A 27963-nucleotide genomic window follows, 5' to 3' on the forward strand; every position below is an offset into this window, starting at 1 on the left:
AAGGGTGGGTTTCTTCTTTTCTCTTGAGAGAGAACCACAGTGACTCTTATTAAAGTTAATGCTGAGCAAAGAATACATCCCCTTGGCAGTCCGTGCAATGCTGATTGTTTTCAGGATGAGCTATTTGCTCCAGACACTCAAGCATATTTGAGGAGTTTTTTTTACAAAGGACTTATATGAAGCTGGAAAGACAAGACCTTCAAACTTACGCTTTTGCTATAAAAAAAAATTCTTTTCAATGAGAAAGAAAAGTAATGTGCGGTGTAATCATAATGGCTATGCACAGACCACATCCTTATGTGTTCAGGGACTCGTAAGCAGAGGGAAAAGATAAGAGTGGCCAAGAATCTGTATATATGAGGTTTGTTTTTTTCTAAAGCAACTTAACAAATTAAGAACACTTAGTAATCACCTACTTACTACCCATCCATCTATCCATTCATCCACCCATCCACCTGTCCATCCACCGAGCATTTACATAATATGGAATGTAGGATTGGGGGAGGGAATTATGAAGAGGAATAATCCAGAGTTCCAGACTAATGGAAGAGAGGCACATGTGATTATTGGTACTTTATACTAAAAAGCAATCATTGAGATACATACAAAGAATCAGAGGAGCCCTGGGGAGTCTGAAGGCTACACAGAGAGGAGGGCATTTGAACTGGCTCTTAAAAATTGGGGGGGAAGGGAATGGGAGGGAAGGAACAAAAAAGGAACTCCACATGGAGGAAGGAACACTGTGTAATTTTTCTTATCAAGGATATATACTGTAAACACAGCAGCTACAACAATTGCTGATAAAATATAAGGATGACAAATCCTGAAACACTCTTTGTATCTTTTTAAAGTCATCTTACTGGAGTTGTCACTAAGGTGCTCTTCCTACCCAGCAGCAAACAGATCTCTTGCATGTGAGGCTTAGTAGGAAAGCTTTTTTGTCCTTGAGTAAGTCTCCGTGGAGTTCCACCTGTCTTGTTGCATGAGCATACCCTCCTGCCATAAAAATGACCATATTTGCATAGGTTTATCACAGTTTTATAAATCTTGCTTGAATTTGTCAACTTTTTGAAAGGTGGTGACTATACATTCTACTTTCTTCTTGCTGAACAATTTTAAAAACTTGAAGCTGTCCTATCATTGAAAATCAATCATGAACCAAAAGATAGTTTGGAACATTTATACAGGATTGATCTAAGATTTATAAGAAATCTGTTGTTATATGGGACTCGGTTGCAGAAGTGCTTAATATCCTAAGGGTGAGTAGCATATAGGGAGGTTGGCTCATAACTTCTGCTGGTGTGTGTTCATACCATAGCGCCAATCATGAGTGTCATACCTGGGCTTGGCAGCTGAGAAAACCTACTCAGCTCTTCTTCTTAGGCCTCAATTTCTTCATTTATAAATTCTTTCACCTTGCCTCACCTTTCAAGTAGAGATAAAATCAGTATTCTAATACATAAGATTATTGCGTGGATAATATGAGGTATGTAGATCAAATACTTAGGCTAATGCTAGCATATTCTAAATATTCAGTAAATGTTATTATTACTATATTACAAAACAGGAATTCTGAAAATATTCTTGACAATTTGCTTCTACTCTAAACCAGAAGGAGGCTCGGTTCTAGTGAGCCTTGCTAAATATACTCTATTTTGAACCATCCACAACCCCAAAGCCTGTGTTTTCCTTATGACTGGGTTCTTCCTTCCTCCTTTGGGAAGTATTGTTTTGTAGTTCTAAAATAAATGTCACTGGAAGTATTCCTGCTCGCAGGGCCTTGAGGACACCTTGATACAGCCAAGAATAAAATTAGTGGTCTGTCAAAAGACACAGGCACAGTGATGGTTTCTGACCTTCCTGTCAATGAATTTCTTCCTTTAGGATATCAGCAATGCTCAAGCAACTGGTATGCCTTTCATGAAACAGAAAAAGCACAATGTTTTTGTGTGTGTGTGTGTGTGTGTGTGTGTGTGTCCAGATTGTCCCAGTTAAGGTGAGAAACTTTAAGAAAAAATAAAAGATAAAAAGCCAATTCAGTTAAAAAAAACAAAACAAAACAAAAAACCTCCCAGAATTTGTGGAGACCCTGTACAGTTTTTTGGCTTAACAATTGTGTTTTTAAGCCATACATCAATGGTGGTGCTCCAATTGTAAGTTATAATAATATATCATGAGAGGGACAGTGCTCTCATGATGTATGGGTGCAGTACATCATCTAAGCATCACGGCTTTGATGATGTATGGCTCCAAACCACAATGAGAGTTTAAAGGAGCTTTTAGCGACCAGACAGCTTTAAATTTCAAATCTTCTAAAAATTAAGGTCTTTTCAAGTCAAATAAAAGCAAGATGATGGAATCTGATGCTGTATAAAGTGTCACTGCCCTCTGAGAGCTTGGGTATGTGTCTTTCCCTTTTGGCTTTAAGCTGAGAACGTAGAAATAATTGGCAGGCTCTTCTTCAATTTCTCCTTCACAAGAACAGAATCTCAGAGAACTGAGCAAACACGAGCTAGTGTCAATGCATCTGTTTTGCCAATCAATTTCCCCCATCTTCCATACTGCAAGCATGAGTAGCTCATCTTCGTAGCAAAGTACTGGATCACATGAGATTATTTTTGTTTCTTTGTTGTAAGCTCTTCTACTGAAATTCAGAACAAAATGAACAGATAAAAAGTAGAACAACTTCCTTACCCATTGCTCACAAACTCAAAACACAGCCCACAGGAAGACAACTTGCCTTTTCTATCATTTGTCTTGGTAAAGTAAAAGCACTATTTGCAAATGAGAAGAAAACTATAAGGTGACTGACATATGGGGGCTGTTCACCCTGAGCAGGAAATAGGAGCTGTTGCTTAGTTCCATCACCTCTCCTGTCTTAATGATGTGTTTATAAGATGCTGATGTTGCTGAGGAGAATGTACCCACTTTGTTTAAAAACCACTTGCTTTTGGGGGCAAGGAAATTACTATCAATTAAGAAAGCAGGTGCTAGAAGGACCTCCCCTCCTTCTCCTTTTTAAAATCCTACTGCAATAAACAGAACAGAATGAGGAATCTCCCCACTGTTAGTATAATAGGCCCAAACAGGAACAGCAAGAGACAATTACATTTCAAGTGGCTTCTTCCATTTTCCTTTACTAAGTGAATTAAAGGGAAGCATGGTGGTAGAGAGGCTGCCATGTGGAGAGAAACATCTGGGCATGAGGAATTAACACAGTCTCCCTTCCCATTATCTTGCCTTTAGTTTTTCACTCCTTTGGCTTCCTTCATAGATTCTAATTCTCAAATTACTATAGGTTTTTAATGCCACTTTGTACTCCTCCCTTACTTCCAAAAGGCAAAACATCTTGTTTTCACCAAATAGAGCCATGCTTTTTTAATCTCAAAAAGAAGTTCTGGGTTCTTCCCCCCCTTCTTATGTAAGTAGCTTACCTATATAATCTGGGCAACAGAGAGGAGAAAGAAACACATCACCCTAATTATTCTAAGGCTGTCAGTTGAACTGTATGAATGAAGGAGACCCAGCATCTCAAGGGATGTGGGCTATGTCATCACTCGTTTGTAGAATTCCCCAAATTTAGTCCACTTCTTTTCTGTAAAGAGAACACTAACACACTATTTATTTTTTTCTCATAAGTAAAAAGCTTTACTTAGACATCTGTCATATGATCACACCATTTATCCATCCATTTTTAAGTCTTTGTCAGTTATACCGTGGGCCACCGTGTTTGTGAGAACAGTATATACTACTAATTGTGCACAGTGCCATAAATGTATGAGCACATCCAAAACACGAAGAAATGGGAACTACTACTATCTCCGTTCTTCTAGATGAGGAAATTGGGCTTACTGAGAGCAAGTAGATTGGCCAAATCACCAAACTCTGACAGTGGCAGAGCTGAGATTCTAAGGCAGGTTGAGTGGATGTCACATCCCACCTTTGTTACACCATTGTCCTTTCCAACTAAACACCTAGTATTTGGGTGAATGTGTGTCCGTGTTTATTTGGAATAATCCAGGGTTAGGCCTACCATAAATGGGGCAGTGTAGTTGTGAACAGTGTCTCTTTTTACTCTCAAACGTGCCACTTTAGACAATAAATTATATGGCCCCCTAACTGGAGCATGCTTTGGGCAGAGCAATCTTATTTCTGCTGGTTCTAAGCATTCTCATCCACTTCTACTGGGAAAACAGAAAGAAGGGCAGGAGGCTGGCTTTTGTAAGGTTCTTGTGAGAGAGTGGCCTGCTGACTCTATTCAAGTGCTGGTTGCCATTTATGCATGTTTTTTGGAGAAATGCCTAGTCCTACTTTACCTATTTTTTAGTTAGAATTTTGCCTTTCATTAAGCTGTAATAGTTCTTCATATGTCCTGCATACAGTGCCCTATCAGATATATGATCTACAAAAATATTCTCCCGTTCTGTGAATTTTTTTAGATTCTTGATGGTATCCTATGAAGCACAGTGTTTTAAATTTAGATAATGTTCACCCTCTTCCACTTTTAAGGACTCTTGTGATTACCCTGGGCTTGGGTGGATAATCCTAGATCATCCACATTCTTCCCATTTTAAGGGCAATGGGTTAGCTATCTTAAACTTTCTACAACCTATTTCTCCTTTGCCATGTTACCTAATATACTCACAAATTCAGGGATTAGGATGTGGACATACTGGAGGCGTCATTATCTGCCCATTATCTGCAGTAGTTTTTGTTATTCTTTAGAATCAGATTTGCCTTCTAAGGTCACTCATTGATCTAAGCGAGGAGGTTCATGTGGCAGCAGCTGGTGGTTTCAGGACACTAGTGATGGAACAGGGTAGCTCCCTACCTCTAGCCTTCCCTGCTCTTTCTCCTTGCCATGATTGTATCCCTTGTAACCAAATCACACTACATTCTGGCAAGGGCAAAAGACTCCAGTGTAACTACACTGACCATCCTCAAGTGAGTGTGATGTAAAGTAGATGTGTTCAAAAGGGAAGGAGAAGCATGGTAGCACAAAAGAGGCAGAGACTACAAAAATGTTGTCAGGGTATGAAAACTCAGATCCCACATTTGCAGAAAAACTAAGAGATAATAGGGCTTTTAAAGCTAAAATTTGCTCAAGCACGTGGGCCAGGAAAAGGTGGGTCTCCTGCTTGATGCAGATCATTTAAATTTAATAAATGAGGGAAACAAAGACTTGACATTGAACAGCTTTGTTTATCTATATTATACTGGCATGGCTTCCAACTAGGAAGGACTAAGATAGAAATGGAATGCAGGAGATAACACCATTTTAAGTGAACTGAGGTTTTGAGGCATAGGCCAGTTCCATCCCATGATCCCAAGAGGACTTGCAGATGTGATCAAAGACATTACTGAGAAATCACAGAGCTTGAGAGAGGCGTCAAGAAGCCATGGCAAAGAGGAGTCCTTGTATTTGGAATGGATATTTGGAAGAAGCAGGGTGGCCTCTTAAGGTGTCACAACAGACTCGGGTTCAGATTTCAGCTCTTGGTCACTCTCTGCAGAAGCTTGGGCAAGTTGTTTAGTCTCTTTGGGTCTATTTTATCACCTAGAAATGATAATGCATTTATTATTCACCTCTTGGGAGTATTAGAAAGCTTCATTGAAATGATGTCAGTAGTCTCAGGGACTGGCATTGTAGTGAGCTCTCAATAAATGCTAACAGCAATTTCTAGTACTAAAGATAATAATGATAATTGTAGAAACTCATAGGCTCAGGAAACTTCAATCAGCATTTCCCAAAAAATGATTTCCTTCCTCCTCTGCCGGTATCAGCATTGGTTTCTTTGCAAGACTCCTTTTCCTTAGAAAGTTGTCTGTGGTTATTTATCTCCCTTACTTCACCTTCTCCTCTCTCTTAAATCCACATCAGTATTTTTTTTTTTAAATAACAGCTTTATTGACATATAATTCACATGGCATCAAATTCACTTTTTTAAAGTGTACAGTTCCAGGTTTTTCGAGAATAATCACAAAGTTGTGCAACCATCACGACTATCTAATTCTAGAATATATTCATCATCCCCAAAAGAAACTTCATGCCTATTAACTGACTCCCCATTCTCTTATGGGAACTGCTAACTTATTCTCTGTCTCTATGGATATGCCTATTCTGGACATTTCATGTAAATGGAATCAGACAATATCTGGCCTTTTATGTCTGGCTTCTTTTATGTGGCATAATTCATTTAGTGTAATTCTTGGACTTAGCAGTTCTTTATTCATCTTTATGGCCAAATCATGTTCCATTGTCTGGCTATACCACATCTTGTTGGTGCATTCACTACTTGGTGGGCATTCGGGCCATTTCCCTATTTGGCTCTTATGAGTAATAGTCCCATAAATATTTATGTGCAAGTTTTCATGTGGACATATGTTTTTCCTATCTCTTTGGTACATGCTTAGGAGTGGAATTCTGGGTTATATGGAAACTGTTTAACTTTTCGAGGAAGTGTGAAACTATTTTCCAAAGCTGTGATACTATTTTATATTCTCACCAACAGTGTATGAAGGCTTTAATTCTCTATATTCTTGCCAACACTTGTAATTATCTTGCCTTTCATTTTTTCTTTAGTTGCCATTCTGTTGAATGAGAGGTGATATTTCAGTGTGGCTTTGCTTTGCATTTCATGACTTTCTAACGATGTTGAATCTGTTTTCAGTTAAGTGTTTATCTCCTTGGTTTCCAACTCAAGCTCTTAACAACATTGACACTAATGGTTATTCCTTCCCTCTTGAAATTCCTTCCTTTCTCAGCTTTAACACTGACCCTCTCCTGACCTGTCTCTTTTTTCATCGTATCCTTCAGTTGAGTTCTTTTTTTATTTTTCCTTCCCAAACTTCAAATGTTTAAGTGTCCCAGTTCTGCATTTTTAGCTCTGCCAGCTACATTTTTTCCATAACACTTATCTTCACCTGAAATTAAATTGTATATTTACTTATTCTGCATCACCCATTGGAATGTAGCTCTGTGGGGGCAGGGGCTTTGTCTTGTTTATTACTATATCCCTGGTTCTTAGAGTAGCACCTGGTTATAAATATTTTTGCATAAAAAACTGTACTAGAAAAGTACAAATAGGTGTTATATAAATAAGGACCTGAGATCTCTATTATTAAATAAGTTTCTTGGTTGCTAATTGAATATATTTAATTAAGCGTATTTAATGTGGTTCTTGTCTGGTATCTTAATATGCTAATGAGCATTGTGAAATTTTACTTGGCTGTAAAAACTTCTTTGATGTGGAATATGTCATGGCTTTTCTGAAGTATACTAACTCAAGTAGCTAAACTGCTTGAAACCCTAGCAGAATTTAAACCCCAGCAAAAAAAAAAAAAAAAAAAAAAAAATGAACCTGGCAAAATTTTGGAGTGCTTTAGTTAAGTAGAGGTTTTGCTACCACTTAGAAAAGCAAGTTGTGATTACCAAGACTCAGTGTGAATTCACTAAGGACAGGTTTTATCAAAATGTCTCCATGTGTGCTGTTCATAGGGCTTTGGTTGTTTTTATTTTTTATTTTTTTTGTTTTATCAGAATACTGTTCTATGGGAAGGCCATGGTAATGGTATTCCTTCACAACAGTGAAGTTGTGAGCTGGTATCATGATTTCCCTTTTCTGAGCAGTTGAATGGGTTGTCAGGATCTTGTGATCAGTCTGTCACTTAAGAATTTATATCAAGATCTCAGGCTGGATTGAGGTCTGTGCCCTTGGGGAGAATCACCTACATAGTGAGCTGTTTGTTGTCATCAGTGTCACAGTAAATCTCAAATGGTTACCAATGATCAGGAATGACATTTCCAAGACTGGGTGATAACAGAACTTATAGAGATAGCCCTGAACACTATACCCAGGCAAGCAAGATAAAGAAAAGGAGGCACAGGATGGTCCTGGACCCAAAAGTTTCCCTTGCTGTATTAAGTTCATATCCAGCCCTGTATCGTTAGTGCACAACAACAGCCACACCCTCAAGGACAAGGCACAGAGAGTGACCAGACAGTAGGAGGCCAAGGAGCATTTAGTAATAGGTCTTCCATAACACAAGAGGGCAGACAAAACAGTGAGTGACCTTGGTGACTCTGGTCACATTTGGCAGGAAAGAGATCAAGAACCAGATGGAGAGTCTAAGCCAGTGATATTGGCACCACCTGTGAGTTTGTTAGAAATGCACATTCTGGGGGCCCAGTGATCTGTGTCTCATCAAGCCCAGGTGCATGCTCAACTTTGAAAACCATTAATCAAAGCAAGAGCAACAAGCTGTAGCAGCAGACAAACTAGAACCATGCCCCACCCAAAGAGCTTCTTAAATATCTTCCTTGCTTGCCTGGGATCTAGTCCCTGAATGTGATTCTACTTGGTCTGAAGGTTTTAAAAAAATGATAATGAAAACAAGTAAAAAAAATAAGAGTAATAATGCTGTAGCTACATGTATTGAGTACTGATTATGTGCTAAGCAGCCTGCTGAGTGCAGACTTCACAGACTTGAATCCTCTTAATGACCATGTGAGGTAGAGGCTATTACAGTCCCTGCTGCAGCTGAGGATACACAGATACAGCCCCTTCTGAGGCAAGGGCCATGGCCAGTAAATGGTCAGTCCAGGGTTCCCATTAGGCCATTTGGCTAGAGAACACTGGTTTGGAATATCTGATTATTACATGTACAAGGGAGATGATGGGTGAGTTGATAGAAGAAAAGAAGGAAAGAGACAAGAATATAAAGGGGAAAAAAAGAAAGGAGGGAAGGAGAGCTGAGGTCTGGGAAGCAAGGGTTGAGTGAAGCCTCCTTCTGAGGTGGGCTATTGCCTTGTACTGTTGCCTTTTTCTGGTCTCACCTTGAAGTCAACCAGCCCATGTCCTTCAGCACATTCCAGCTCAAACACATCCTCTAGTACTTTCTCCTAAGACATTGTTCCAGGGGCTGTGTGCAATTTCTATTTCCTTGCTTATTTGTTCCCCTTGCCTCCCTCTGCTCACACAGTCTTGGTAACTTAAGTAGACAGTCGTCCTAGTTGCTGAGCAATCCAGGACTGCCATCATCACTGACTGGAGAATATTCTGGCAAAAACATGTCTTTCTTTGGGGACTGTGCACTCAGGGACCGATGTGCAGCTCTTCTGTGTTCGTTCACCTTGGACCGCCTGTTCCCTGCCTCTGCCTTAATAGCATATCATTTTTCCCCTCCTTGTGCAGCAAAGCCACGGGGACACTTAATCTCACATTCTCCAGAGGCCCTTTGGAAAAGCTCGGAGCCTGATCTCCGTAATCAAGAAGGGGTGGGCGTGATCAGGGACGAAGTTTGATTCTTTGTCTGCCTCTCTACATTTAGGCTTTTCATTTTCACATTCCTCCCCACGGTTTGTAATAAACGCGGGAACATAGCTCAAGGGCAGGAGTGAGGTTTAACTTTAGCTGAGGTACAATAGAGGCTATTTGGAAAGTAAAACTTTCAAATGGCAGTTTAGCCTTGAAGAATATATTGAATTAGATATGCGATGTGCCTTGATTCATGATCTCTGCATAATAGCACTGCTATGTGTATTACCCGGTGCTCTCATGGACTGGAGACACGGGCTGTTTAATAGATCGACCTCACAGAATGAGCAGCAGAGCTCACAGAGAGGGGGAGGCCAAGAGCCCCAAGACCTGGGTTCCCAGGTTCCCGCACCCACTTTGCCACCTCCCATGGGACCTTGACCACTCTAGGAGTAGATTTTCCTCATCTGTAAATTGACTAACAGAGTAGAAGTTGGTTCATGTGATTATTCGGAGCAGTGAAATGAGATAAATGCTAAGCATAGAGCTTTGTTAGAACGTGCATAGAGCACGTTTAAAGAAGGAGGACTATTTATATTTCTTTTATATGATTTTTACTTGAAAACCTTGATTCTGTAACTTGGCCCACACTCTTTGCTACTCTCACTTATTTGCTCTTATGCAATTCTCTGTTGGCCAATTCTTATTTCTTGTCACTTTCAGAGTCACTGTGGTCACCTTTTTAAACCATGCTGTCACTTCAAAGCACTAGCTAAATACAGCCAAGACTGACAGCTATGAATAATTCCACAGACCCCCTAAAACACTCTGGCATTTCACTCAGCTTCTCCTATATGCCACCAAGTTGCTCTCTTTTGTTTTGTGCTTCTATTCTCCACAGATTTCAGATACTGAAGCTGAACATCATCTTCCTCTGAAAAATAATCCAGTAGGAACCAGTGTGGAGTAATTGGGTTTCATGGGAACATCACTGTCAAGTCTAGAAATATGTGGGGGAGATAATCACATTTCATTTTTTTCTTTCTTGTACATTTTTAGCATGTTCACGTCCACGTTCTTCCAAGGAAGGCTGGAGACTTTCACAAGAATGACAGCATCTATGATGAGGTGGGTCTGCTCTCTCTGATCTTATTGTTTGATCACTGGGGCTGTCGGTATGATGAAATCAAGCTGATGAACCAGGTATCACCCTGAATATATGGGTGGAATTCCACCCAATATGACTTGAGGAGTTGCAGTAGAAGCCAAGGAGCCAAGAATGGCCATTAATAGGAACCAAAGATAAATGAATTATAATCATTTTCTTTTTCAAATGAAACATGGCAGAAACCAAGTGTCCTGGTTATTTCTGCCCTCTTATTTCCCCAGAACACTAAATATTGTGTGGAGATGTGGCCCAGAGTCTCCATAGGAGAAAATCTGTAGTGCTACTGACCAATGGAAATGAAGCCAACTCATGTATATTCTTTTTAGTCAAATGCTGCATATGATTTTAAAGACCATTTGGAACTCAGCTTGTCTCTCCTAATAGCATTTATTCAGAATGAAACTTTGAATTATTGTCAGCAGAAACCAGTTGGTTTGAATGATATGAGTGCCACCTGTGTATCATAAACATCTTAACAGCTGATTTCTGGATATTTCCATTCAAAAATATAAATGTGAAACCACTTAGAGAGATGAGGTAGCAAAGAGGGCTGTTCCTACGGTCTCATCTACCATAGGAAGACACTTTAGGGGTCTGTATCCACTCTGTGGGGTGTATAGCCTATAATTGGTGTGCTGGTATAAAATATTAGATGGTAATTTCAGTTTAACTACCTATTCGAGCCAGGGAAGGGCACATATGTTTCCCCGAATGATCAGATGGTAGTGGTGCCCTGAGTACTTGGTTGGAAGGTGTTTTGAGGCTATTTCTGATTGAAACAAAGACAAATGCTGTGATTGATTAACAGTGTCCACGACAGGTGTCAGATACCAAAGAGGTACCAGTTTTGTCATCTATTTGATACTCCTTTTCTAACCACTTGAGAACAATGTTTAAAGAACTTTAAAAAAAAGTTTTGATTGTTCATCATGTGGCTCTACCCCTATGATTTTCTCCACCTGGTTTTATATTTGTAGGGTTTTTTTTTATTGTATTTGTGTGTCTTATTTTGTATTTATAGTGTTTCTTTGCAGTAAGTGGGTATTAAAATGGCTACCCAGAGCATGAAAATAAAGTCTGAGAAGTCCTCAGTTAATAATGAGACTTACGATTAATTTTTCTGGGACTCACTGGATCCCATGAGGTAACTGCTGATCATGCTTTTGAGACATCCCCCACTGTATTGTGCCTCCTGTGTTTTCCAAGAGCTGCAATAGGCCTGTGCAGGGTGGAAATGTTCTAGTTACTGGTTCCTAAGTACTGATATTTTGACCAATTGCTGCAAATCTCCATTCCCCAGAGATCCCATCCCTAGAGATTCTGATCCAGTAGATTGCAGAGACACATTGGAATTAGTAATTAGTGTAAGAAAGTGTACAGGAGATTCTGATCATGGCTAGGTTTGGGAATAGTGTCTCCCTCAAATCTGTGCTTTCTCAAAGTTATATCCTATAATATTGTAATTTGAACTTATTTTCATTAGATGTAAAATGTGACTTGGAGTTAGTAAGGGCTTAGTTCAAGTTGGAAGAAAATTAGAATTATGGAGTAATTATAAAGAGATGCATTTAAAAAAATATGAGTACTGATCTTATTAGCATAAACTAAGGTTAATAAAATGTTGCCAAGTACAGGCTATTTTAATGAATAAATTAGCACATGATTTATATACAAGTGAATACTGCTAAAGTGTTATTAAAAGTGCTTGAAAACAATGTTTTCTTAGGTTGAACTGTCACCTTGAAATCTTATTTATATTCCACATGCGCTCATGACAGGAGCTGTGGGGCTACATTTCAGCCCAGTTCGAGACATGATGTCCTACGCTAAGGTTGGCGTGTGGCCTTTCTCTTGTCCCTTACTCTTTTGCCCTGGTGTGATTGCTCTCACAGCGTTTCTAACCCCATAGATGAGGCAACACATGTTCCTGCTTCTACCTATTTGGAGATAGAATTACTATAAGAGTTTTTTTTTTTTTTTCCAATTACCTGCTAAGTCATAGATGATGGTATAGATAGTACCCACTAAGGGAAATTGTGATATGAAACTATAAAGGGATTGAGTTTCGGAGACAACCAGAATTAGATTTAAATCCAAATGCCAGCTGCTAATTTTGTGACATGGGGCAAGTTGCTGCAACTCTGTGTTTTATCTTTGAATATCATCTTTCAAAAGCTTGTTGTATGAAACATATGACATACTGTACGTAAAAAGCTTGTTACAAGGATTGGCACCTACTAGGTATTTATTAATAGGTAGTGGTTCTCTTCCTATTATGATCATTAATTTTGTTTTTAAAAGACTAGCAGTTAGTGGTAAAGGGAGATCTTGGATTCAAAGCCAGATCATCGGATGCTTCCATTCAACACTCTTTTCAAGGGTCAGATTTCCAATTTTCCCTCTGCCTTTAACTATTCATCCTCATATTCATGTTCCTCTTTGTATAAAAAATATACTTTTCCAGTTTTAGCACATAATAAGATAATGTCTAGAAAGTGGCACAAGAAGCATGATGCATTGCACAGGCATTATTGGTACAAGACATAATGTACATTAAACTGAGTGATCTTAATCAAAAACGATAGAGTGATGAGGGACAGCATTCTTTATGCTGATGGGAGCTCTCACTCCAGATTATGTATCTGTCCATGAAACACAACAGACTGCCTTGGAGGGTGTGGAGGGAAACAGGGACAGCAGGAGACAGGGCTCCATAAAATGTAATTGTGTTCCTGCTACTGCGGAAATAGAAAATGATGCATAAAGAAGCCCTGGATTATAAATTGGCTAGGAATGTGGTGTTCTCCCTGGACCCTGTTTCAGGAAAGAGATTGACGAACTGGAGAAGGTTCATAGACAGATGATTGAGATGACAGCATCTGGATGCAGTTATCTGGGGTGTAGTTGAAGGTGGAGATATTTTATCTGGAGAAGGGAAGACTCAGAGGGAAGACAGTGACAGTCACTGTTTCTAAACATACCAAGGACTGGTGGGTGGGAAAAGTATTAAATGATCTCTGTGTCTCTGGCAGGCGGGGTGGGGGAGAGGGAGGAATCTGGGACTTTTAGGCTAAAAGGAACCAGATTTCAGCTCCGCATAACAACAGATCAATTTGATAGAACTTACTGAACACTTACAGTGCCTTGTATATGTGTGTTGGTGGAGAGGCGAGGGAGCTTCCCTTTCCTGGATCTATGCCAGCACAGAGTAGATGACCATGATCCTTCGGGATGACTTCTACATCCAGTCCTTGGAGGGACCACTTGCTTCTGTGATTCCAGTCTTTACAAATCTGGCCCACTGGATCATCACCTTTATTTTTAGGTTAGGCAAGTTCTGTAACAAATAGCATGAGTTTTTGTTGTTATCAGTATTACAGCGTTTGGGTTACTGCCTGATAAAAACAAACTTTTTTATGTAGTTCATAGAAATGTAAGTATAGCTCTCCTCTGAGTTATGTGAGACCATGCTCTATTGATTTTTCTCATTCTTAGCCTGTTTCCTACTTTTCCTCCCGTTCTTTGTTGCATACTGATGGTCCATGGGCTCTGCTTGCCTCCTCCTATGTATTTTATTTTGCCTGCCAAGTATTTTAATGAGCCTGAATGCTCTTGTGCATGTCACTTATTCTTCAAGTCATTACATCTCCCCCAACTCCCTGTCTCTTACCAACATTTGCCTCACGTGTTTATGATACCTGTCTGGCCACTGAAGGCATTTGAGTTTGAGATCCCTGCCTATTTCACGTGCTACTTCTCTTCCTTCTACCCCTCAAATGTCACTATTCCACGGGATTGTTTGTCTAGTCTACTGTGCATCTCACTTCTCTGTAACCTCCACTTTACCTCCTTGGTTACTCACCTATAATGCTATGGCCCTGGGTGAGTTCTTTAACTTCAGTGTATCCTGCCTACCTCTCCAGCCTCTGTTGGTTTTATCTTCTCCTACTGCTTGTTTTTGTCAAATGTATTTTTCTTGCTCCCAGCTCAGGCCTTGGCACTATTGTTTCCTTTGTCCCTAACCTCAGCTGGCTTCGTGTCTTCCTCCAAATCTCAGCTCAAATGTCACCTCCTCAAAGAGTTCTTTTCATGGATCTCCCAAACCTGTCTAACATAGCTAATCCCTTAGCTCCTCCACAATAATTCCTTCATATTACCATATTTATTGCCTTCTTAATATTTACCATACTTGAAGTAATTTTTTAGTTTAGTAGTCAGTATTTCTGTTCCCTAATATACTGTAGAGGCTTGGGAACAAGAACCTAATCTGGCTTAGAGGAGATCTTCAGGAAATATTTGTTGAATTAATTAGTACATAAGTGAAAGAAGTGTTGAACTAGAAGAATGTGACATTCCCCACTAGTCCTAACAATTTAAAGGGAGAGAACTGGGGGGAGGAGCAAGATGGCGGAAGAGTAGGGTCTCCAAATCACCTGTCTCCACCAAATTACCTAGAAAACCTTCAAATTATCCTGAAAATCTATCAATTCGGCCTGAGATTTAAAGAGAGACCAGCTGGAATGCTACAGTGAGAAGAGTTCGCGCTTCTATCAAGGTAGGAAGACGGGGAAAAAGAAATAAAGGAACAAAGGCCTCCGAGGGGGAGGGGCCCCGCGAGGAGCCGGGCTGAGGCCGGGGCGAGTGTCCCCAGGACAGGAGAGCCCCGTCCCGGAGACGCAGGAGCTGCACCGACCTTCCCGGGGGAAAGGGGCTCGCAGGGAGGTGGAGCAGGACCCAGGAGGGCGGGGATGCCCTCGGGTTCCCGGGGACACTAACAGACACCTGCGCCCCGGGAGAGTGCGCCGAGCTCCCTAAGGGCTGCAGCGCGGCCGGCGGGACCCGGAGCAGCTCGGGGGGCTCGGGGGCGGCTCCGCCGAGGGGGCTGCGGGGCGGGAGCGCGAATCCAACAGCGCAGGCCCCGGAGCACAGGGCGCCGGGACACAGCCCAAGATCCGGCCTCCCCCCGGGACAGGCAGAGGCCGGGAGGGCCCAGGACAGCGAGGACGCTCCTGCCCCAGCTGAGCAGATCAGCGGCCCCGCCCCGGAGCATCCAGGCCCTGCAGACGGAGAGCTCTGGAGCTACTGTGGGAGCTGACTCCAGGGCTGCAGAGCTGGCCCCGCCACTGGGGCTGTTCCTCCTGCGGCCTCACGGGGCAAACAACCCCCACCGAGCCCTGCACCAGGCAGGGGCACAGCAGCTCCCCCAACTGCTAACACCTGAAAATCAGCACAACAGGCCCCTCCCCCAGAACACCAGCTAGACGGACAACTTCCAGGAGAAGCCAAGGGACTTAAAGAACACAGAATCAGAAGATACTCCCCGTGGTTCTTTTTGTTTGTTTGTTTGTTTTGTTTTTGTTTTTGTCTTTGTTTTTGTTTTTGTTTTGTTTTGCTTTTTGATTTGTTTCCTTCCCCCACCCCCTTTTTTTCTCCTTTCTTTTTCTTTCTCTTTTTCTTTTTTTTTTTTTTTTTTGGTTTTTTTTTCTTCCTTTTTTTCTCTTTCTCTTTTCTTTCCTTCTTTCTCTCCTTTTTCTCTTTTTCCCAATACAACTTGCTTTTGGCCACTCTGCACTGAGCAAAATGACTAGAAGGAAAACCTCACCTCAAAAGAAAGAATCAGAAACAGTCCTCTCTCCCGCAGAGTTACAAAATCTGGATTACAATTCAATGTCAGAAAGCCAATTCAGAAGCACTATTATACAGCTACTGGTGGCTCTAGAAAAAAGTATAAAGGACTCAAGAGACTTCATGACTGCAGAATTTAGAGCTAATCAGGCAGAAATTAAAAATCAATTGAATGAGATGCAATCCAAACTAGAAGTCCTAACGGTGAGGGTTAACGAGGTGGAAGAACGAGTGAGTGACCTAGAAGACAAGTTGATAGCAAAGAGGGAAACTGAGGAAAAAAGAGACAAACAATTAAAAGACCATGAAGATAGATTAAGGGAAATAAACGACAGCCTGAGAAAGAAAAACCTACGTTTAATTGGGGTTCCCGAGGGCGCCGAAAGGGACAGAGGGCCAGAATATGTATTTGAACAAATTCTAGCTGAAAACTTTCCTAATCTGGGAAGGGAAACAGGCATTCAGATCCAGGAAATAGAGAGATCCCCCCCTAAAATCAATAAAAACCGTTCAACACCTCGACATTTAATAGTGAAGCTTGCAAATTCCAAAGATAAGGAGAAGATCCTTAAAGCAGCAAGAGACAAGAAATCCCTGACTTTTATGGGGAGGAGTATTAGGGTAACAGCAGACCTCTCCACAGAGACCTGGCAGGCCAGAAAGGGCTGGCAGGATATATTCAGGGTCCTAAATGAGAAGAACATGCAACCAAGAATCCTTTATCCAGCAAGGCTCTCATTCAAAATGGAAGGAGAGATAAAGAGCTTCCAAGACAGGCAGCAGCTAAAAGAATATGTGACCTCCAAACCAGCTCTGCAAGAAATTTTAAGGGGGACTCTTAAAATTCCCCTTTAAGAAGAAGTTCAGTGGAACATTCCACAAAAACAAGGACTGAATAGATATCATGATGACACTAAACTCATATCTCTCAATAGTAACTCTGAATGTGAACGGGCTTAATGACCCCATCAAAAGGCGCAGGGTTTCAGACTGGATAAAAAAGCAGGACCCATCTATTTGCTGTCTACAAGAGACTCCCAATACAACTTGCTTTTGGCCATTTTAGACAGAAGGACACCTACAGCCTGAAAATAAAAGGTTGGAGAACCATTTACCATTCGAATGGTCCTCAAAAGAAAGCAGGGGTAGCCATCCTTATATCAGATAAACTAAAATTTACCCCAAAGACTGTAGTGAGAGATGAAGAGGGACACTATATCATACTTAAAGGATCTATTCAACAAGAGGACTTAACAATCCTCAATATATATGCCCCGAATGTGGGAGCTGCCAAATATATCAATCAATTATTAACCAAAGTGAAGAAATACTTAGATAATAATACACTTATACTTGGTGACTTCAATCTAGCTCTTTCTATACTCGATAGGTCTTCTAAGCACAACATCTCCAAAGAAACGAGAGCTTTAAATGATACACTGGACCAGATGGATTTCACAGATATCTACAGAACTTTACATCCAAACTCAACTGAATACACATTCTTCTCAAGCGCACATGGAACTTTCTCCAGAATAGACCACATATTGGGTCACAAATCGGGTCTGAACCGATACCAAAAGATTGGGATTGTCCGCTGCATATTCTCAGACCATAATGCCTTGAAATTAGAACTAAATCACAACAAGAAGTTTGGAAGGACCTCAAACACATGGAGGTTAAGGACCATCCTGCTAAAAGATAAAAGGGTCAACCAGGAAATTAAGGAAGAATTAAAAAGATTCATGGAAACTAATGAGAATGAAGATACAACCGTTCAAAATCTTTGGGATGCAGCAAAAGCAGTCCTAAGGGGGAAATACATCGCAATACAAGCATCCACTCAAAAACTGGAAAGAACTCAAATACAAAAGCTAACCTTACACATAAAGGAGCTAGAGAAAAAACAGCAAATAGATCCTACACCCAAGAGAAGAAGGGAGTTAATAAAGATTCGAGCAGAACTCAACGAAATCGAGACCAGAAGAACTGTGGGACAGATCAACAGAACCAGGAGTTGGTTCTTTGAAAGAATTAATAAGATAGATAAACCATTAGCCAGCCTTATTAAAAAGAAGAGAGAGAAGACTCAAATTAATAAAATTATGAATGAGAAAGGAGAGATCACTACCAACACCAAGGAAATACAAACGATTTTAAAAACATATTATGAACAGCTATACGCCAATAAATTAGGCAATCTAGAAGAAATGGACGCATTCCTGGAAAGCCACAAACTACCAAAACTGGAACAGGAAGAAATAGAAAAGCTGAACAGGCCAATAACCAGGGAGGAAATTGAAGCAGTCATCAAAAACCTCCCAAGACACAAGAGTCCAGGGCCAGATGGCTTCCCAGGGGAATTTTATCAAACGTTTAAAGAAGAAACCATACCTATTCTCCTAAAGCTGTTTGGAAAGATAGAAAGAGATGGAGTACTTCCAAATTCGTTCTATGAGGCCAGCATCACCTTAATTCCAAAACCAGACAAAGACCCCACCAAAAAGGAGAATTACAGACCAATATCCCTGATGAACATGGATGCAAAAATTCTCAACAAGATACTGGCCAATAGGATCCAACAATACATTAAGAAAATTATTCACCATGACCAAGTAGGATTTATCCCTGGGACACAAGGCTGGTTCAACACCCGTAAAACAATCAATGTGATTCATCATATCAGCAAGAGAAAAACCAAGAACCATATGATCCTCTCATTGGATGCAGAGAAAGCATTTGACAAAATACAGCATCCATTCCTTATCAAAACTCTTCAGGGTGTAGGGATAGAGGGAACATTCCTCGACATCTTAAAAGCCATCTATGAAAAGCCCACAGCAAATATCATTCTCAATGGGGAAGCACTGGGAGCCTTTCCCCTAAGATCAGGAACAAGACAGGGATGTCCACTCTCACCACTGCTGTTCAACATAGTACTGGAAGTCCTAGCCTCAGCAATCAGACAACAAAAAGACATTAAAGGCATTCAAATTGGCAAAGAAGAAGTCAAACTCTCCCTCTTCGCCGATGACATGATACTCTACATAGAAAACCCAAAAGTCTCCACCCCAAGATTGCTAGAACTCATACAGCAATTCGGTAGCGTGGCAGGATACAAAATCAATGCCCAGAAGTCAGTGGCATTTCTATACACTAACAATGAGACTGAAGAAAGAGAAATTAAGGAGTCAATCCCATTTACAATTGCACCCAAAAGCATAAGATACCTAGGAATAAACCTAACCAAAGATGTAAAGGATCTATACCCTCAAAACTACAGAACACTTCTGAAAGAAATTGAGGAAGACACAAAGAGATGGAAAAATATTCCATGCTCATGGATTGGCAGAATTAATATTGTGAAAATGTCAATGTTACCCAGGGCAATTTACACGTTTAATGCAATCCCTATCAAAATACCATGGACTTTCTTCAGAGAGTTAGAACAAATTATTTTAAGATTTGTGTGGAATCAGAAAAGACCCCGAATAGCCAGGGGAATTTTAAAAAAGAAAACCATATCTGGGGGCATCACAATGCCAGATTTCAGGTTGTACTACAAAGCTGTGGTCATCAAGACAGTGTGGTACTGGCACAAAAACAGACACATAGATCAGTGGAACAGAATAGAGAACCCAGAAGTGGACCCTGAACTTTATGGGCAACTAATATTCGATAAAGGAGGAAAGACTATCCATTGGAAGAAAGACAGTCTCTTCAATAAATGGTGCTGGGAAAATGGACATCCACATGCAGAAGAATGAAACTAGACCACTCTCTTTCACCATACACAAAGATAAACTCAAAATGGATGAAAGATCTAAATGTGAGACAAGATTCCATCAAAATCCTAGAGAAGAACACAGGCAACACCCTTTTTGAACTCGGCCATAGTAACTTCTTGCAAGATACATCCACGAAGGCAAAAGAAACAAAAGCAAAAATGAACTATTGGGACTTCATCAAGATAAGAAGCTTTTGCACAGCAAAGGATACAGTCAACAAAACTCAAAGACAACCTACAGAATGGGAGAAGATATTTGCAAATGACATATCAGATAAAGGGCTAGTTTCCAAGATCTATAAAGAACTTCTTAAACTCAACACCAAAGAAACAAACAATCCAATCATGAAATGGGCAAAAGACATGAACAGAAATCTCACAGAGGAAGACATAGACATGGCCAACATGCACATGAGAAAATGCTCTGCATCACTTGCCATCAGGGAAATACAAATCAAAACCACAATGAGATACCACCTCACACCAGTGAGAATGGGGAAAATTAACAAGGCAGGAAACAACAAATGTTGGAGAGGATGCGGAGAAAAGGGAACCCTCATACACTGTTGGTGGGAATGTGAACTGGTGCAGCCACTCTGGAAAACTGTGTGGAGGTTCCTCAAACAGTTAAAAATAGACCTGCCCTACGACCCAGCAATTGCACTGTTGGGGATTTACCCCAAAGATACAAATGCAATGAAACGCCGGGACACCTGCACCCCGATGTTTATAGCAGCAATGGCCACGATAGCCAAACTGTGGAAGGAGCCTTGGTGTCCAACGAAAGATGAATGGATAAAGAAGATGTGGTTTATGTATACAATGGAATATTACTCAGCTATTAGAAATGACAAATACCCACCATTTGCTTCAACGTGGATGGAACTGGAGGGTATTATGCTGAGTGAAGTAAGTCAGTCGGAGAAGGACAAACATTATATGTTCTCATTCATTTGGGGAATATAAATAATAGTGAAAGGGAATATAAGAGAAGGGAGAAGAAATGTGTGGGAAATATCAGAAAGGGAGACAGAACGTAAAGACTGCTAACTCTGGGAAACGAACTAGGGGTGGTAGAAGGGGAGGAGGGCGGGGGGTGGGAGTGAATGGGTGACGGGCACTGGGGGTTATTCTGTATGTTAGTAAATTGAACACCAATAAAAAATAAATTAAAAAAAATAAAAAATAAAGGGAGAGAACTTCTTGGTTCTCAGGGGGAGTGTTTATTAACTTGTAAGTACAGTGGGTAAGATTCTGACATGGTGATGTCAGCTATCTGAGGTTAATTTAATGGAGGATTTATGGAACAGAATCTACTGGACAGAAATCCGTGTGTACACAGCTCTAAATTGTCACATATCAGAAAGATGGCAAAGTAATTATAAACCTTGTCTGATTGCTCACCAAGTCTGGTAGGCACATGTCAACGTTGATAAGTCACTTGCCTCCCCCAAAACCAAGATTCCAGTGTCTGTAACAAATACAGATGTGGGATTAGTCAAAAGCAGCCTCGAGAGTTCTTTTCCTTTCATTTCGAACTGGATTATCATCTCTGGTGTTATCTTCACCTGTTCTTCTTCCAGCTTTTCTGTCCTGGATTTCTGTCCAAAATGTTCTGTGCGTTTTGTTCCCTAATTTATGTTCCCCATTTCAGAGAATGAGTCTTCCATCTCTCCCTGAAAACTGATTTCACACTCCACCTTTCCAAGGCAAAATCTCTTATAAAGTTCTTTTTATATTGTTTTCCATACAGATCTTATTTATCCATTGCTCCCAAACCCTTTCTATATCTGTGTTCTTTAAACTTCCATGAATTATGTGAGGCCTTCTCTGAACTCAGTGGGCCCTCCATTATCTTGACAAGTTGATGAAGATTATGATAATGACATAATGGGTCCTTGGTTAAAAGAGAACGTACAGTTAATGTGGGGGAGGGATACACCCATTGCCTAATGCCATGGTACATCATCTCATTAACTCAGTAAGGCTTACCCTAGCTGTGTCCCAAATAAGCAATTCTCATAACTGTGTTAGACAATTCATCAAATGTTTATGGGTGACATTGAATGGTTGTGATTGTGCACTGTATATAAAACCCATTACTGATGAAGGAAGTGACTATTATTAAAGCAAATGGGAATAGCAATCAGCAATTGGACAATTCAACCATGAATTTCATAGACAGAGCAACTGTGGGTTCAAGCATGTCATGGGAAACAATTGCTTGGCTTAACACAATGCATGAACAAAATCAATTTGCTAAAATGCAGGTCATTTGGCCCTGAGGGCTGGAGAAAACTATTATATTGCTGATAATATTTATTGTTGAACTTGGATCTCTTTCACACACCATTTGACAATGGGCTCAAAGTCCATGGGTCCCCAGTTGACTCCAAAAAGGAAGGAATGTTTCAATGAGACAGTTAATTAGCTTTTTTTTTTTCCTCTGGGTTCAATAATGTCTTCATACTGAGGAATGCATTTTTGACTGTTTGAGAGTTTTGAAATAAAAACTTGGTAACTTCTTATTAAGAATAAAACAAGAACTCCTTAGGTTCCTCTAAATTCATGAGAACTTTCCAATTTTTCTTAAAAAACTTTAATTAAAGAATTGTTAACATATAACATTATATTAGTTTTAGGTGCACAACATAGTAATTTGAAAATCATATACATTATGAAATGCTTGCCATAAGAAGTATAATTATCATAGATCACCATACAAAGTTATTACAATGTTATGATAACTTCTATCTCAAAGAAGCTAGTTGTGGTACAACCAAAAAACAAATATATAGTTAGTGGTAATTTGATGATCTTTGATATCAAATTCTCCCTGAATTGTATCTCCAAATGCTCTTTGGCTACCTGATTTTAATGGTAAGAGAATTGGGTAGACATCTGGTTTACCTTTTCCTATGCCAAATTATTACTTAAATCTCTTTGTCCCTAGGATGAGAGGAACATAAGATTTGCAGAAAAACGTTTATCTGGTTAAAAACTATTTCTGCCCACTTTTTCTTTTCTTTTTTTTTTATTTTTTTTTCTGCCCACTTTTTCTAGTAGAGATAAAATTCAGAGTATAAAACTCAGGTTAGTTACATTTGATGGACCCTATGTGTGTGAAATGTTGAGAAGCATGCAGGGTTATAATATAATATATAATAGTGGTGATGTTTGGCAGGGGGCCTCCAGGGAGAATCATAAAGTCATTGGATACAAAAGGAAAAACACTGAAGGAAGGCAGAAGAGTGGCCAGTGATGAGAACAGGTATCTAGAGGATGTACCTTGAGGCAAAGGATGCTACCCGAATGGTTTTTCTGAAAGTTGGCTCTGAGAACTTCCACCCTAAGTCAGTCTTCTTAGAACTGCTTTCCTCTCTTAATTGAATATATTCAATTGCATATTAATGAACAAATAAGTAGCAAAATGTTAACCATATGTCATTCTGTCCATTGTACCAAAGTAAGACCACTCCATGTTTTCTGAATATGTCTTTGTTGTCGAGGGTCCCTTTTTGCCTTCCACAGTGATTCCAGTCTCCAGACATATCCCAGCAGAAATCAATAAGATGATGCTAGGTAAGGTGGCAAATACCTGCTCTGAGGAGTTCTTGTTGCTGAGATCTCTGTCACTGTTGTGTTTGCAGTCACACAGTGACTGCTGTAATCAGACCTCAACGGACATCAGGAAATGAAGATTGCACCATTTGTGTATTTTTAAATCTTTAAATTAAGTTTATATTTAATGTTCCCAACAAAACTGTAAGCAGCCACTTAATAAGAGTGTCCAAAAATGTTCAGTAATTTTAAAGCCTGTGACCCACTAAAGAAAACTGTCAATATCTCACATAAGAAATTTTTCCAAATCTCTTTTATTTGAGAGTTGTTAAGTGTTGGGAATAGGGATAGGAAAGGTTAGTGGAGGAATAAATTATGTGCAGAAGTGAATAAGTACAGCATGAAGAGAAGAGATATGAAATAAGCATTGACACTTTTCTATCAATATAAATTATAATGGCCTTAGGGCCCCTGGGTGGCTCAGGCAGGCATCTGACTCTTGATCTCAGATCAGGTCTTGATCTCACAGTAATAAGTTCAAGCCCATGTTGGGTGCCACATTCAGCATAGAGCCTACTTAAAATATGTATGTATGTATGTATGTATGTATATATAGTGGCCTCAAAGATAAAAGTCTCCAAACATTTGACTTGATCTCTGTTTTATTTTTAAAGATTTTATTTATTTATTCTTGAGAGACAGAGAGAGAGAGACAGAGAGAGAGAAGCAGAGACACAGGCAGAGGGAGGAGCAGGCTCCATGTAGGGAGCCTGACACGGACTCGATCCTGGGACTCCAGGATCATGCCCTGGGCCGAAGGCAGCGCTAAACCACCGAGCTACCCAGGCTGCCTCTTGATCTCTGTTTTAGAGGTGAAAAGCAAAATAAGCAAAAATTAAGGGGGAAAAAAAGATAAAAATGAATACAATTTTGAAGCCCCAAAGTACTTGGTTGTTTTTTTTTGTTTGTTTTTGCTTTTCAATTATCAACTATCATGTTTAGACTAAAGAATATATACCGAATTAAAATAATTTTCATGAGTAAGTCTTATTACCTGTTAGCTTTGAGCAGGACCTATTCTTTGGATCTATCATATGCCAGCAGTGAAGAATAGTAGGCTGCTCCAGGTTACCCGCTTCAGAAAAGGCACATAGGACCCTGGAAACAGCCTGGCCTTTGGAATCCCAGCCTGGGTGCCCAAAATATGGCTATACCAATGTCACCATCGGATGATATCTATTACAATGTCCCAGTCAGTCTGTATTTCAAACATTGTGTGTTAGAGCAGCATTGCCCAACAGAATATAGTGTAAATTACATACGTACCTAAAAATGCTTCAGTAGCCACATTAAAATAAATAAAAAGGAATAGACAAAATTAATTTAATGGTATATTTTTTAACCTAGTATAACCAAAAGATCATCATTTAATCATGTAACTAATACAAAACATTTTTTAAGAAAAAGAGAGAGGTTGAGTGAGAGGGAGAACCTTAAGCAGGCTCCATGCCCAGCATAGAATCAAGAGTGGGACCTGAGCCAGAATCAAGAGTTGGATGCTTAACTAACTGAGCCAACCAAGTGCCCTTAATACAAAACATGATTAATGAGATATCTGCATCCTCTTTTTGTAGAAGTCCTTGAAATCCAATACATATTTTATATTTTTAGCACATCTCAATGTAGACTAGCTACATGTGGCTAGTGGTTACCAAATTGGAAAGTACAATTTCAGAGTTTATTAAATCCAAACAACTTCATTAGATTTCATAAAGTATAATTTTAATGCAAAATCTCTTAATTTTTTCACCCCACCTCTCCATATGCAGAGGATGGTGAGCCACTGTTTTGATCATTGTTTCTTTGGACCATTGCTCCTCTATGAGTAGCCCAACCAACCATTATTCAGATGGCCAAACATTCTTCCAGTTTTGAAAAGAAACCCATTAAATGTACCTTTTAAAAGAGTTTTATTTATTTAAGTAAATTCACCCATTGTGGGGCTCAAACTCATGAGCCCAAGATCAAGAGTCGCCTGCTCTACAGACTGAGGCAGCCACCCCCCCATTAATTGTATTTCTATAGCAATATCAGAACTTAAGGCTGGGGTTCCAGATCCAGACTGGTTACTTAATACCTCAATTTCCTCACCTGTAAAATGGGGATTTTTATGGGGCTTCTGAAAGAATAAAGTATATTATTACATATAAAGCCCCAGAACAATGCCTAATGCAGTGTTAATGAATGTTAGCTATTATTTATGCAATTATTAACATTATTCTTACTGTCGTATTACTATAAGAGAGCATTCTAAAAAGTTAGTGGGAGTGAGTGAGAACTTAGAATCTGAAATAGGTGACTGTCCAGAAAACACTTTCTCTGGAAGTTTTCTAAATTCTAAAGACCCATCAATGGGAGATCCTACAGGTCCAGTGTCATTCCTTGTGGCTGCCATCATACCTGCCATGGGCCAACAGCTTTCAGAGAAACAATGGCTCAATAATTTGTGACCACGTTAAACTTTTAAGCTACCACAAGTGTGCAGCCCACACTGTCCAGACCTGCAAACATTTCCAATAACAGAATCTCTCCTGGAAAGAAGATATTTTGATTTATAATTTTATTCTAAGAATTTTAAATTGCTGTAACTTACTGACAATCAGCTCTTTTGGAGATTGTTATGAACCTCCAGATTTAGAAGAGCAATTTGAGAGATGCCAGATTTTCTTTCTAATCTAGAAAAGGTTCCTGTAGCTGCATAGGTCTAATTCTATGCATTGGGTCAGTACAGTGGTTTATCACAATTTCTTTACTGTTGAACTTGCTATTTAGATCTCAATATCTCTTATGTTTCCCATATTTGAAATGAGGGGCAAGGGAGATTTGCTGCCAGCAATAAATAATAGATGAATAGTAATAAATAATTCTAGTACTTAATCTTGTTTCCTAGGGAGAGGACTAATGAAAACTACTAATAGAAAAAAAATATTGTCATATACTGAGAATCCACAATGGGCCAGACCCTCTGCTAGGTGCTATATATATATTACTTGAATTTCCTTAAACCTTTCAGGGTGATATGATTAATATCATTCAGTTGAAGTAAACCTCACAGCAAGTGTGCCTTTGTCTCAAGACATTATATGTAGTTCACAGCAAAGCTTGTTTATATCACAGTCCATTTGACTACAAAACCTTTGGTCTGAGGCAAATATTATCCTTCGTTTTTAGAGAAAGCTCAACGATAGGGAGATGAGTGATTTCTTTAGATACCATGACTTCCAATGCTAAATCTCAAATAGTTTCAAGGTCTCTGTTCAACCTTAGAGACTTTCACTCACACAGACATATCCTAGATCTCCATTAAACCCATAGGTCCTTGACACAGCCCTGCTAATTAAGCACATAAGACTTAGAGTGTAGGAAAATGGTATTTTCCAATGTTAGACATTTCCCCTGCTTTTTGAATATGACCCACTAGTCCCTAGCTAGATACATTATTATAACTCCTTTTTATAGTTTTTTTTTTTTTTTAAACACAAGGAAGTCATCAACACACTCTAGCCAAGCTTCTATAATTCCCAAGGTCATCCTTTCTGAGCTGGTTTTGCTTACTGAACCTCTTAAATACTTTTGCATGCCTTATAGTATATTCATGTCATGATAACAAACTAAAATATTTAAAAGGAAATTGCTGCCTTTTTCTTCCTCAAAAAGAAACAGTCCTTGCTTACAACTCTCAATGGAGCATAAATATCTTCTAGGCCAGCTGTACTAGTACCTGTTGGAAATCCTCTTACATTAACAGTAACTAAGGAACTTATAGAATATTCCCTTTCCCTAAAATGAAACTTTGTTCCTGTATCTTCTTTTTCCTTTAAAATAATATTGGTTCCTTTTTAGAAAAGTCTTTAGGAATTTTGAAGAGGAATGTGTACAGTTGGGTCAAATCCATGTATGAACCCTCAACCGGCCTTTCCAGCAATCTTGGCCACGTCAGTTGATATAAAGAGGCTGAATTTGTTTTTAACAATCTGAAATGAGCCATCCAACTCATTTTCTTAAGCCATTTTCCATCCACAATATGTGTTTACCATTTACCTTCCTTCCCTGGGGCACTGGTATAGTTTCTTCTTTCAGGTCTCATCTCAAAATCAAAAGCATGAGGAGCTTGGGAGATTTCATCTATTAGTGACTTGGTTTACAGCTGAATTCAACTTATTGAGAAAAGTTGTGGACAATATTCTCAAATGGAGAGGAAAATTATGGTGTAGCTATGACTTTAGCATGCTGATGAGGTCATGATTCCAATGAAGTGCAGGCTGAGGTAGTGAGTACATTTATCTTCAAGAATAAGAAAACCAGGTGGCTCAGTCAGTTAAGCATCTGCCTTTAACTCAGGTCATGATCCCAGGGTTCTGGGATGGAGTTCCTGCTAAGCAGGGAGCCTGCTCCTCCCTTTCCCTGTGCCTTTCTCCCTGGCTTGTACTCTCTCTCTCCCTAAAAAATAAATAAAATCTTTATTATTTTTTTTTTTAACTGAGGCACAGAGAAACCTAGTAATT

The 27963-nt window shown here is 39.7% G+C and overlaps 1 protein-coding gene across 22 annotated transcripts in view; it reads left to right on the top strand.

Moving 5' to 3' along the window:
- FHIT (fragile histidine triad diadenosine triphosphatase) overlaps window positions 1-27963 on the top strand; it is a 1380560-nt gene that overhangs the window by 1188030 nt on the left and 164567 nt on the right. For all 22 annotated transcript variants that reach the window (XM_049097821.1, XM_049097832.1, XM_049097822.1 and 19 more), the window contains one exon: window positions 10317-10385. In XM_049097821.1, coding sequence (XP_048953778.1) covers window positions 10317-10385 — 69 coding nt within the window. The remainder of the gene's footprint in view (window positions 1-10316; window positions 10386-27963) is intronic.

Source organism: Canis lupus, chromosome 20 (assembly GCF_003254725.2).
Source record: "Canis lupus dingo isolate Sandy chromosome 20, ASM325472v2, whole genome shotgun sequence".
NCBI lineage: Eukaryota > Metazoa > Chordata > Mammalia > Carnivora > Canidae > Canis > Canis lupus.